Source organism: Ovis aries, chromosome 4 (genome assembly GCF_016772045.2).
Source record: "Ovis aries strain OAR_USU_Benz2616 breed Rambouillet chromosome 4, ARS-UI_Ramb_v3.0, whole genome shotgun sequence".
In the NCBI taxonomy this organism is placed as follows: Eukaryota; Metazoa; Chordata; class Mammalia; order Artiodactyla; family Bovidae; genus Ovis; species Ovis aries.
Window position 1 is genome coordinate 36,983,203 of NC_056057.1, and position 14,305 is coordinate 36,997,507.

General features: G+C 35.4%; 1 protein-coding gene across 2 annotated transcripts in view; it reads left to right on the forward strand.

The window, feature by feature from the left end:
* The window catches only part of SEMA3D (semaphorin 3D), a 232,699-nt gene that overhangs the window by 171,452 nt on the left and 46,942 nt on the right, over window positions 1-14,305 (forward strand). For both annotated transcript variants that reach the window (XM_015095240.4, XM_060414983.1), the window contains exons 9-10: window positions 12,093-12,207; window positions 13,405-13,474. In XM_015095240.4, coding sequence (XP_014950726.2) covers window positions 12,093-12,207; window positions 13,405-13,474 — 185 coding nt within the window. The remainder of the gene's footprint in view (window positions 1-12,092; window positions 12,208-13,404; window positions 13,475-14,305) is intronic.

Consider the following 14,305-nt stretch of genomic DNA (forward strand, 5'->3'; position numbering starts at 1 on the left):
CCCATCACTTCATGGCACATAGATGGGGAAACAGTGGAAACAGTGTCAGACTTTATTTTGGGGGGCTCCAAAACCACCGCAGATGGTGATTGCAGCCATGAAATTAAAAGACGCTTACTCCTTGGAAGAAAAGTTTTGACCAAACTAGACTGCATGGTAAAAAGCAGAGACATTACTTTGTCAGCAAAAGTCTGTCTAGTCAAGGCTATAGTTTTTCCAGTAGTCATGTATGGATGTGAGAGGTGGACTATAAAGCGAGCTGAGTGCAGAATAATTGATGCTTTTGAACTGTGGTGTTGGAGAAGACTCTTGAGAGTCCCTTGGACTGCAAGGCGATCCAACCAGTCCATCCTAAAGGAGATCAGTTCTGGGTGTTCACTGGAAGGATTGATTTGAAACTGAAACTCCAATACTTTGGCCACTTGAGGCAAAGAGCTGACTCATTTGAAAAGACCCTGATGCTGAGAAAGATTGAGGGCGGGAAGAGAAGGAGACCACAGAGGATGAGATGGTTGGATGGTATCATCGACTCAATGGACATGAGTTTGGTTAGACTCCGGGAGTTGGTGATGGACAGGGAGGCCTGGCGTGCTGCAGTTCACGGGGTCACAAAGAGTCGGACATGACTGAGCAACTTAACTGACTGACTGGTATATTTTGATTGGCAGGGAAGAGGTTTTGGAAATAGGCAAAAATTACACCAAAATGAACAAAGAACTGTTTACATGATAAGGGTGAATCTTTTTGTAACCAATTCCTTTATTATTTTATCATTTCATTATTTCAATAACAAAACGTAAGTTCAGTGCAAACTGCAGTACACTATATGCTGGGTGATAAGTAAATTACTGTCTATCTTCTTTAACACCTTACAATACAGGTGAGGGTAATTGAGATACAAACAAATAATCACAGTGTAATGTGGTCAAGGTCAGACTGAGAACTCTGTGCACTCCATGAAGCCTAATAATTGAGAGGTAGGAGGACTACACCAAGGGCAGGAAAGGAGGATAGGCATTTCAGGTAGCCTTGTGACAAAATACATTTTGTTTACAGAACAGTGATATCTTGTTGTCAGTGGAAACTGAGAGATGGTGGGGAGCAATGTTATCTCTTAAATTGTGGTTAATTGGAAGATAAACAGTATTATGTTCATATTAAGGAGTTTCAATTCTATCATTCAGACAATGAGAAGTTATAAATGTTTTTAGGAAGAGAGGTGACCTCTAGGTATTTAGCAGTTCTTTGAGGAATGCATCTGCATTGAGAAATATTTGTGACTGAGAGACCTGTTAGGTAGTTTCCCAAAGAAAGTAGGAATGAAGAGATATGGGTAAGTTCAAGAGATATTTTTAAAATAGAATGTTTGTTAGTTTCTAAAAGGTCCTAAATTTGCTACCACTCTTATTAATTGCCTGGTGTAGAAAAGGATTGTCCAATAGAACTTTCTGCAATGATGGGAATGTTCTATATCTAAACTCTACATCATAGTAGCCATGTGGCTATTAGTGATCACATATGCCTAATATGACTAATATAGCTAAGGAGCTTAATTTTTGGTGTTATTTAATTTTAATTAATTGCAATTTAAATAGCCTTGTATGGCTAGTGGCTACAATATAATATAGACTATCAATACATTCATTTACTTAACACATTTATTGGTAACCAGCCCTCTACAGGGCATTTCTAAGCAACAGTTTGATAGAAGTTTTTAAAAAATCACACTTGGGCTCACTGAGCTTATAACCTAGTGCATGATATCTGAATGAAACAAGAAAGCACATAGATTAACACATAATTAGAAGGTATGATAAATGCTATAATGGAAAAATCACAGGGTGCAATTGGAAAAATAAGTAAACTTAAGATTGGAATGGAGGGTCTTTCTGAGAAATTTACTTTTGAATCAGATGATAAAAATAATTAGGAAGTTGCAGAGCAAAGGTGATAGGGATGATGAAGAACATCACAGGCAGAAGGAAAAGCGCATGTGAAATCTCAGAGGTAGGAAAAAACACTTAAGAAATAAAAAGGTTTACTGTGATTGGAGCAAAACAGATGCATTGAAAATTAGCAGGATAGAGGTCATTTCCTTTTAAACCATGTATAAAATTTCACCAGTCTTCAGAAGTCTTATTTCCCCGACCACAATTAGAATTGACTAATACTGCAGGTATTGACTCCATGATGTTATATGAAAGGCTGCAACAACTTCCTGTCTTACTAGATCCTCTATGCATTTTAATTCTCCCTTACTGCTGTTCCAGAGACCTTGATACTAGTCATGTAGACAAGAGACTCCTATACTCTTAGTAACTGTGGTTTCCAGAAGATAAGGCACATATTAGGAAAATGCACAAAGAGATACATCCTGATATTTAAGATAAGAAACACCAAGAAAAGTTTATGGGCATAAATTTTATATTCGGCCATATTGAACTTGATGTTCTCAGTTATGCTGCCATAATAACCAGTTGAAAATATAAAACCTGAGACTCAGTAATGTCTAGATTCATGAATGTGGAAATCACCAGTGTATTGGTAGTTCTTGAAGTCATGGAAATGTCTGAAATTGCCCAGGAAGATTTGTACTACAAGATCAAAGGGCAAGGACAAAATCCTGAGGGACAATAACATTTGAGAAAGAGCAGAGTGAAATGTCCACAAAGGCACTGAGAAGAAATAGTTTGATAGCAGATAGAGAACTGGACAAGAATGTTGTCACAAGTCAGGGATAGAAACTGTCTGAAAGAAGAAAGCAGTTGTCAGTAATGTTAGATACCAACATGTCTGACATTGTCAGGTATAATTATGACTAAAATTCAGGTACTAGTTTTGGCAGTAAGAATATAATCAGTAACTTTTGCCCAAATGATACAAATAATTTGCCCAATTTAAAGTGAAATCTAGGCTTACATCTCTGCTGTACTTTTTTTCTAGCTCAGTTTCTTGGCCTAGATAATGAGGACAGTCAATTCTTCCCTGACTGGTTTACCACACAAATGAAAGGCTTGAATGGGATCACATGAACTTGGATATGACAGATACAGAGAAAAGTACTAGAAAACAAAGGCTACTTATACAGTGTTCAAGCAGTTAACCATCTAAGATATTGACATGTAAATAATGTGAGTACATGATCATACTGTCTTAAGTTACATGTCAAAAATCATGTATGCACACATGTCATATGTACACACTTTTGGAGTCATATCAATTAACTGCTTAGAAGTGTAAGATAATAGTGTGTGTATATTGTGGGGGGTTTGGTGGTGCTGAGAAGCAGATTAGTTACTGAGAAGAGATGGTATTTTACTTGTTTTAAATGTTTAAATTACTATTATTACTTTCCCATCATTTTTAGCAATATTTGTGCTTTGAGGATGGATCTTATTTCTGCATAGAGTCAAAGAATTTGCAGACATCTCCTGGTAGCTCAGATGGTAAAGAATCTACCTGCAATGCAGTAAACCTGGGTTCAAGCCTTGGGTTGGGAAGTTCCCCTGGAGAAGGGAATGGCAACCTGCTCCAGTATTCTTGCCTGGAAAATCTCATAGACAGAGGAGCCTGGTGGAGTACAGTCCATGGGATCACAAAGAGTCAAACATGACTGAGCAACTAATACCCACTGGTGAAAATTATGTGAACAATTTAAACAGTGCAAATTTTAGATAAGAAATAGGAATGAGAGATTCACTAAATAGTAAAGAAACTCACCTAGAAGATAATTTCATAGGGTGCTGTTGATCAATAACAGCCTCAAGGAGAGTAAGTACCTTCATTCAAAGAATCTCTTCAAACAGAGTATGATTATCATTATAAATGGCAATAAATCTAATGAATTGTTTTCTAGTAGTGTCACTACTTTCTAGTCAAACTACTTATTCAGTTTTCTCAAATTTAAAATAAGGTGTTTAGTCTAGAGTGTTTTCTAAAGTCTTTACCAGGCTCTATAATTCTTGGATTTGAACAGTCAGTATTTTCAAGTACTAAATGGTGCACCTTGTACCCTGGACTGCTCACATGATGGTAAATTACACAAATCTTTGCGGTGAGGTAATAAATGCTAACTGAAAGAATAGGTGAAACTGCATGAAATAAACCTTCTGAAAAGATTTATGTCTATTTACTTTGCAAGCTAGTCCTTTCTGATGTGATGTTTATTACTGTGTGTTTGTGTGTCTGTCTGTCTGTCTGTGTTTCTTTTCAAAACCCACCCTGTAACATGTGGAAATACCAGTCACGTTAGTGGATCTTGCTCGCAACTTTCTGCCTCAAGTTTGTTTTGCATTATTTTTGGATTCTATTCATTTAGCTTACTTATGCTAGCCCACTCCAGATTCCAGCTGCAGGTTGTGCCAGCTCACTTTTTGTCCTGCGGTATTTCCTTTTGTCCACGCCAGGAATTCAGCTTGGATGGACCTTTCACATAACTTGCCTGGGGGTCTAATTAATAGCCCTTTTGCTTCGATTCTACTTGCATTGTCTATTTTGATATATGGTCCTATTTGGACAATTACTGCCTTTGAAGATTTGTGTTTTTAGGCTGATGACACTTTCGTATGTATTGATCTCCCTCTTGTGTGTGTGTGTGTGTGTATGTGTTTTGCTTACTTACAGCTTGTCGCTTACAACCTAATGAGAGATTTAGAGCCCAGAGATACAGATGTGCTTTTGCATCACTTCCATCTGTTTTCCTGTCAGAAATTCCTAGGCAAGGGTTTATATTGTTGGCTATAGCTTTTTTTACTTTTTTTTAATTTAATGAACTCTGATCCTACCTGAAAAAGACTGCTGAATGTGCCTAGATATACCTAAATTTAATCTGTTAAATCTTCTTAGACAGTGATTTTTTGAAAACAGTGTATTACCCGAGTCCTGCATTTCTAATAATCTTTTTGAAGTAGTTAGAAAAACATGTTCTCCATTTTGTTTCTCCAACGACAAATCAAAAACGATCATCTCTAAACACTAGAGTTCTTTTCAGAAAAAAAAAAAAAAAAGAAATTTTTGTCTTGAAAGCCTGTTCACAAGTTATCCCTTAAAAACCACTGTGTTCAATACCTGCCATCCAAGTTTTTGTTTGTTTTTTCTACTCCCCTTTGAGATATTCAAGTTTCCCTAGTTTTGCTTCTTTTACTACCAAGGTATTTCAAGATTATTAGTAGATAAATAGAAGACTCATTATTATTTTCCTTCTCTGCTTTTATTTTTAGTGGTCATAACTTGTTTTGCATCTCTATGAAATAGTTAAAGGAAACACAGTTAGGACATATTTTTGAAGAAGTCATATGCTGAAAAGGAAAGTAAAACATAGTTCTCTCATTTGATTCAGTGGGTTTCACATCACTATTTTCCATGAGTTCTTTAATGTATTAGAATATCCTTATTTAAGCTCTTCCTTGCAGTATAACAGTGTATTTTAATATATATGGTATGTCTTTCCAATTAGTCTCCTGGGAATCTTGTGCTGGTTTTGACTTTTTATTTCTACCACAGGATGATCATAGTTTCAAGCTTCTAAATAGGCCATCCTGCATTTGGATTACCCGTATCGTTGACATATATAGCCTATACAGATCATCTATATTAAGTTTACAGAGTTTCTAAATTTTGTCCCTAGAATAATTCAGTGAAGAGTGAGGCACCCAGAGAGAAATACATTAAACAATTGCTCTGAAATGTTAGTTACTATGATTTTATCTCCAGAATTTCCTCGTGCAAATGGGTGATTTGAAGCTATATCTCAACACAAGATTATTTAAAACCTGCAAGGTATAACAGTTATTATAAATGACAAATCAGATACAGAATATGAGTGATGTTTTAAAATATTATTCAACAGGCATTAAAGACACAGAAGTATTAACTTGCCTAAATATTTTTGAATTTGTAAAAAGGATCAATAGAAAGCCTGTATGTTTGTCTCAATGTGATAGTGTCAGTTATAGAAAAACAAATGTTTTGTATTTTAATATTTAGATCGTACTTCAGAAGAAAGTGGGTAGTGTTAGTTCAAGATAAAATCTCTGAGTATAAATGTTATCGACAGCTAGAATGGTGGAGAGGGGTTCACAAACATGCATAGATTACGGTTTTTAAAGTGCTTCAGGGAATTGCATTCTCTTGTCTGCACAAAGAAGCAGGAGAGTTCCATTAGGCAAAATCACTTTTAAGGAAAGGAGAATTTATAACCTCTGACTTAACCATCAAACTGTTTTTAAGATGTTTATTTATTTGAAAAATCTGGTGTCCTTCAAATTTAACTAATTAATATGGTTACAGATTTCTGAATGCACATCTGTATTTTAATTGAATACACTGTGTTCAATGTTCACAAATGTCTTGAAGAGTTCATTGATTTACAGAATCTTGAGGATTTAAGAGCATAGGAGATGAACAGCAGTTAATACACTAAGAGCTTCTGTTTCTCAGTATAAAGGTGAACCTGACAATATTTATAAAGTGTTGAGAGATCCTTGGAGAGGGTGTTATACAGAGATAAAATCATGTTTAACAGATGAACCCAGCATAGTTACCTAAAGGTCAAAAGATACACTCAATAAAAGTTCATGTGTGACAGCTTGTAGCTACTCTATGTGTCCATGTAAGATTTATATGGACTTGAGTTTGCTGTGACAGAAGAAGGAAAATGGAATCACTATTAACCTGCCTCCTGGCTGATCTCCCCATTAGGAGATTCCAGGATTAGAAGATCATAGTATTTTATAATATGCAGCTATTACCCAATCAAATGATTCAGAGATACTCTATTTTAAACTGCACAAAGATTGTGAATTGTTTTTCATTTAAAAAATTTTTGGTTTTGATTAATCACTTTAAAATTAAGAAATATGGCAAGCATGTAAAAAAAAACTATAGAGAATGAAAAAACAGGCACCTTCTACACTCACTACCCACATTGTACACATGTGGTTGGGCTTGTTTACATTTAATTTCATTGCTGCTTTCATCTGCATCTTTGTGGAGAGGATGGCAAGGCTCTTGGCAGTCTGACCACAAAGAAGCTGTGGAGTGGAAACACACAGAACTGACCAATGACTAAAAGCTGCTGATTTTGACATCTCAATAATAAAGCTACAGTGTTAGTGAGATAGTTGTGTTCTTTAGAACCTCACAAAAGTAAGCAAGGAGGTGACAGTTTAGTACAAAAGTGGTTACTTCCCTTTCAGCCCTCTTCTGGGCTTAAAGTTCTCAGGGGGGATTTTGTGGATTTGCAAACAAATCCAGAGACTGAGAGCTGGCCCACAAAATCAGTCAACTGACACTTCTCTGCAGGAGAAATACAACTCCTTGTGAACTGAACTTTGCCATCCCAGGTCATGCTTCTGGATGTCTGTAAGAGTTACTATCCAGTCATTAAATGCTTATAATCCATTCCTGAGAGCTATTATCCCAGAAACTATACTTGTTTTCCCATTGACAGCAGGTGGCTTTCATCTTTGACCTGGATTTTTGTGTTTGTTTTTGTGTGTGTGTGTGTGTTTGTTTTTATCTTTTTATTCCTTGAGAGGCCACGCATGGCGGCTCAATTGGTAGGCAAGAACCTTTAAAGATTCTTTTGCTCAAAGTACTGCAGTTTCTATTTGTCAGATTGAAAAAAAAATATTCAGGTACAGCATAAATCTCTTTTCTTTTCAACAAATTTGGAACTAAGAGAATAGGTAGAGTTTTTGATGGTTTGTCTTAAAATATGGGTGATAACTGCAAATATAAAGGGGACAGTGTTTGAAAATGAGCCATTTCTTGTCACTTTTATCTCATAGTATGTTGAAAAGAGAATGTGATTGCCCATTGTTACGATGAAATAGTAATGTGTACAGTGTTAAAGTAATGTCATGGAGCAAATACTTGATACTATCTGCTCATTCACTTAGAGAAATCATTTGGATAACTGCTAGGGGTAAAGCAGTGAACCAAACATGATCCCTAGTATTGTAGTTATGATAGTCAATCTGTTTCTTCATGCACGTTGAATCAATACTATTTTTAGTATTTATTACTGGCTCCCAAAATTTACAAATATAAGTGATGATAATTTTATAAATATTATAAATATGTAAGAAGAATGCATTAAAATAGACCTTAGAGTTCTGCTTAGTATAACCTAGGCTCTGCTAAAATAAAGCAAAGGCTAGGTGTGAGAATTTAAAAAGACTAAAGGTCATTAAAAAATGAGGAGATAACATATGTTTAAATTTATTTAAAATCTTTCTTTCTGAATAATTACAGATAACATATTTTTTTTCCCCCACAGCAGTATACTGTGCATTATACAGAATTCATTATTACCTTAGGAGGAAGCATTAATATTACGGAGAAGGCGATGGCACCCCACTCCAGTACTCTTGCCTGGAAAATCCCATGGACGGAGGAGCCTGGTGGGCTGCAGTCCATGGGGTCACTGGGAGTCGGACTTGAAGCATTAATATTAACATCTGGGTTTATATTAAGTGATCTGAGGATATTAGCAGTATAAGTAAAAACTATGTCTAGGAAAATCTGCCTTTGTATCTGCAGACACTGGAAATCATTTAATAGCTAGCTGAAATATTTTTATTTTTGAGCAGTGATACTCAAATGATAGATGTGGGTTCTATCCCTGTGTCAGGAAGATCCCCTGGAGAAGGAAATGGTAACCCACTCCAGTATTCTTGCCTGGGAAATCTCATGGACAAAGGAGCCTAGTGGGCTACAGTCCATGAGGTCACAAAGAGTTAGATACAACTTAGCAACTAAACAACAGCAGTTCAAGTAATAGAGGCACAGTATACAAAATATAAATTTAAGAGCAATTACAGTCATGTTTGCTTCTAGAGGGTTATTATATAAAATATGTATTCATTTTCTTTCACATCTTTGCTAATTATTAAATCTTTTAGTAATTCTTTATTATGTACTAAATTATATACAGACACTTTGGTCTGGTATCAAAGCCTTCCTTGATTTTACCCCAGTTTACTTTGTAATATTTTCCTCTATTTCAGTTTATCCCAGTCTTCATCTAAACCAGATTTGTCCTGGTTCACCTTACCCATCTCTGTTTCTCCAATTGTTCTTTGCTCCTCGTTTCCAGCATCTAGAATGTTTCCGAACCAATCTCTGAATGTGTGAATCCACCTGTAATCTTAGACAATATTAAATCTTAGTAGTTCTGTCCTCATTTTCCTAACAAATTTCAGAGGAGGCTCAGATTTTTTTGGCATTTATCTCTATTTTTATCTGTACTTTTTCTAAAGAGTTCTGTCAATTTTATCTTGTATTTTTATTCACTAATTATTCAATATATTTTAATAAATACCTGACAGTCAGGATGTTAGTGGTATATTTGGAGTAGATGCTGGATAAAAGAATAAGAATACATTTTCTAATTAGAATTTAAAACTCTCAGAAAAATCAGCTAGAAGTTACTTTGCTTTTTATTATTGCCATGTGTTAGTGGTTCTATATAGTGTCAGTGGCAGAATATTATTGCCAGAAGAATCTTTTGTTTGTCCAAGTTCTAAACAATTGCTGTGGTTACCATTGTGTTTCTATTACGTATATTTACATGTATATGTATAATCAGCCTCCAACACACATGAACTCAGCTACACACATTTCAAGGGTAAGCTCACATTGAGGGAATGCCCTGGTGGTCCAGTGGTTAAGACTCCACACTTCTACTGCTGTGGGCCGAGGTAAGGACCTAAGATGCCACAAGTTTCACCATGAGGCCAAAAATAAAAAGGAAAGGGTAGGTTCACACTCACTTGGAGTTATTTAAAACTTATAACATTGAGACAATGTAAGCTGTGAGGTGTGACATTTTGTTCATTAAGTGCAAACTTGAGTTCATACTGCTTATTGATTTTGAATGTATTTAAAATTTTAAATTATTTTTTAAGTAGTTTGTTAAAAACCTAAAGAATTCAAGCAAATAATAATTACTCATCTATATGGAGCTATACTTGAACTACTTCTGCTGTTTAGCAGAGATGGATGTGAAACACCATTCACTTACTCTGGGTGTCACAGTACACCCTTGGTGTTGGATTTAAAGACAGCTCTGGTCTCCAGTCTCAGGGACCTTGCTTGCCCTGTTAGCTCTGCCACAGATCCTTTAGCCTTCTGAGATTTGCTCTGGTCTATTAGGACGTCATCTGAGAATCTAGATTTCCATATTACCCGTGTTAAAACTCAAAGTGATCTCTTTCTCCTGCCCTCCCTTTCCTTTCCTCCTCTCCTTTTCTTTCATCAAAAAAAGCAACTATTTGTTGTGTATGACTTTGAATTCTCCTGTTTGGAGTTGTCATTTAGATGCTTTTCTCTAAATTAATTTTCAGAGATTAAAGAACCACAGAGAAATTAGTTCTAGCTATTCAGACCCGAAATTTGATAGTGAACTATTTATTAACTTCATAGTAACATAGCATGAAGGACAAATTTTTTTATATAATTTATCTTTACATGGAAATATAGTAATGGAAATTATGGCTTCATAATTTTTGAAAGTCAAAATTAAGTACTGAATGCATTTATACCATGAAAGTCTTATTTATTTATTATAAGCATAGCAGATTTAGTTGAGCCAAATAAAAAATCATATTAATTTAGTGTTCACAGAGACATATTAAATTAAAAATAAGAAAAATATCTTTTTATGGTGAATTATTGAACAGCATAACCCTGTTTATTCTCCCTAATTGATTTAAATGCCTACATCTTGCTAAATGTCTAAAGAAATATATTTTTTCAATTTTTTACTGAGGTATAATTGGCATACAACATTAGTCACAGGTATATAACATAATGATTTCATATTTGTATATACTGTAAAAGGATCACCACAGTAAGTCTACTTAATGTCCATTATCATATATAGTTGCAATGTTTTTTACTCTTATCAACTTTCAAATATGAAATACAGAATTATTTATACTCACCATGCTGTATGGTATATCTCCACATCTTATTTTATAATGGGAAGTTGGTACCTTTTGACCTCCTTCCCCATTTCACTCACCTACCACTAAAGAACATGGTTAATGAAATATTTCAGAATAAAACAGTCTGGAAAAACATCAGTTAGTATTTAAAACAAGATTGCTTTTGTATGTATGCTATTATGTGTATGTTATTTTGTCTTGCATTTAATTAGTGAAGTCGCCCAGTCATGTCCAACTCTTTGCGACCCCATGGGCTGTAGCCTACCAGGCTCTTCCGTCTGTGGGATTTTCCAGGCAAGAGTACTGGAGTGGGCTGCCATTTCCTTCTCCAGGAGATCTTCCCCACCCAGGGATCGAACCCAGGTCTCCTGCATTGCAGGCAGACACTTTAACATCTGAGCCACCAGGGAAGCACGCATTTAATTAGTAGAGTACTAAATTGTACCTTAGTCATATGATTTAGATGAATAATTTGCATCCTTTAGAAGTACGCTTTGGTATGACCTAAAAATAGCCTTTTCCAAATTTAGTACTCTACTAATCAAATTTAGTAGTCTATGCATTTAATTAGTAGAGTACTAAATTTGGAAAAGGCTATTTTTAGGTCATACCAAAACATATTTCTAAAGGATGCAAATGATTCGTCTAAATCATATGACTAATGCACAAATCAGTGCTAACATTTATTGAATACAAGTTGTCTGGCCTTTGCTAAGCACTTGACAAAATTTTTTCCATTTAATCATTGAAATAATGATATCTCAAGGCATTTATCATATTTTGTCAATGAGAAAACAGAGACTTGGAGAATTAAATTGCCTTTTGTAAGTCATAGAGAGAAAATTGGCAGAGATGGGAGTTGATTCCAAGCCTGTATTATTTACTGTTGGCTTGCACGCATCTGCTCATTCAGCAGAGCTATGGTGTTTACACTGTACATTTAACTGTGAAAAAAGCATTTAATGTTGAAGGACAAAACTGCCTTTTCCCTCCTTAGAAAATTCGAGGAGGTAAGCTCTTGAATTGCTTACAAAGAAAGTAAGCAATGACATCAATAAGACACTACCTATAGTAACCACCAGTTTTAGTTGGTGATAAAATCATGTTGGTAAATCTGTATCTTATTTTTTCTTTTTTCAGAATGATGTAGGAGGACAACGCAGCCTGATAAACAAATGGACCACTTTTCTCAAGGCCAGATTGATTTGCTCAATTCCTGGAAGCGATGGGGCAGATACTCATTTTGATGAGCTTCGTAAGTCACATGTTTCTTTTCTCTTAAAAAAAAAAAAAAAAAAAAAAAAGAGTCTTACTGCCTAATTAAGAAATTTAGCATATATTTTATTTTAGCCCCAAATACCTGATTATAAAGCCCAAGACAGCTTGCCGGAGTGGTACTTATTACATTCCCACACACAAAAGAACATGGGTGCACATCATAGTGAAGCAGTTCCCTTCTTTGTAAGTGTCCTTAAAGTTATGATGGAAACTAAACTGTGGTCAGAAATGGACACTTATGAGCTCTGGGATCCCACAGTCGATCCATTCTTCATGCAGTCTTTTATCTGGAAGGAGCCACCAGCTGTAGGTAGCAAGAATGTGGGCTCCTCGTTCTATAGATGCCCTCTGCTGGAGATGCCCTGAAGATCTGGTGAACTCTGTCCCTTCTGACTTTCTAGTAAAAAGAATATGCCAAGAAGCATTAGATTCTTCTCTTTCATTTCCCTTCTCTACTCCTCTGAGTGTGATGCTAGAAGGAATTTGTCAGTTGGATATAAAGTTAGTATTAGCTTTTACCTTTTGATTTTTTTTGTGGTTTTGTCATGCAATGTAAAAATGATATCACTGAATAATTTTTGTCAGATTGCATTTAAAATATTAAAGTCTATGTTCAATATTCATGGATGATTTCTCATGATATATATAAGCATGCACACCTCTTAAATAATATTTTAAGGGATATTATTTACACTGCTTTAATAGCAGTGTTGAACAAGTAATTACACTAGTAATACTGCACAAGAAATTCACTGCTCCAGCTGTTTTCATAGTTAACAAATAGGTAATTGAATTACTAACAAGCTGGGGCAGTTACAAGAAAACACCTTGCTTTAACACTGGAGGGTAAAAATAACCCATTTTTACTTTCAATTCTCCATCAAGTCACATACACTTAATAGGAAACAGACATGGAGCTTATCAAGTGAACCATCGCATCTACAGGTGATTGAAGTAAACAACTCGGAGGTTAAATGTTCAACACAATGCCAGATAGCTAGTGAGAACTGGACCTTTCCCCTTAATTTCTTTTGTCATAAAGTAATGACTGTCACTGTTATCTTAATTTTACATACTATTTAGAGTCTCAGAAATATTGCATTATTAAGGAAAAAGCAAACGTGATATTGAGAAATACAAATTACAGTGAATCGTTATTTTTTCCCATTAATAGAAGACATTTACTTACTCCCCACGAGAGATGAAAGAAATCCTGTAGTATATGGAGTCTTTACCACAACCAGGTAAGTTAAAAAAAGTACTGTAATCTTTCCAGAGAATTGATATATGTATGTAAGAAAATAGTTGTATGTTCTCTTTGACCCTTTCTTTTGTATAAAAAAATACACATTTTTTTCATTTTACTTTTTCATATAGTGTTTCCTAGATATCAATACATAAAATGTCTCTGTTCTCTTTACACCTGCAGAGCATCCCCTATACTGACTACCACAGTTTATTTAATCAGTCCCCTGTACAGACATTTCCATCATTTCCAGTCCCATGCTAATATGCATAATAGTTCGGGGACTAACTTTGTACATGTGCTATTCCCTGTAGGAGCAAGTATATCTCTGTGAGCTAAATTCCTAGACTAAAGTTACTGGATACAAGGGCACATGCATATATTAATCATAATAAATTGGTCGAGCTGCATGACATAGCGGTAACACTAACAAAATACAAAATACTGTCCAGGCTCTAATCAGGAGATGACACTCTTGACTTTTAAAATGTCTTCACATGGACTTACTTGCACTTCCCCTTTACAAAGATGGGAGAGTGGCTGTTACTATCAACACATCATCATTGCTCTACTAACTTAAGCAGAGGAAGTTGGTATTAAATGTGTTTGACTGAAGAAGAGTAAGTAATTGCTAGGACAAGAACTGAAGTTGTTTTCCTAACTTCTGCACGTGTATTCTTATCTTCCTTCTGCTTAATGCTATCCTATATTGTCACTGAGGCTCTGTGACTTCCTTAAAAGTTCTCCTAGCAGCCATGATCTGAGCCACAGTCAGCTCCCGGCCTTGTTTTTGTTGACTGTTGCCAAATTCAGACTTAAATTGAAGAAA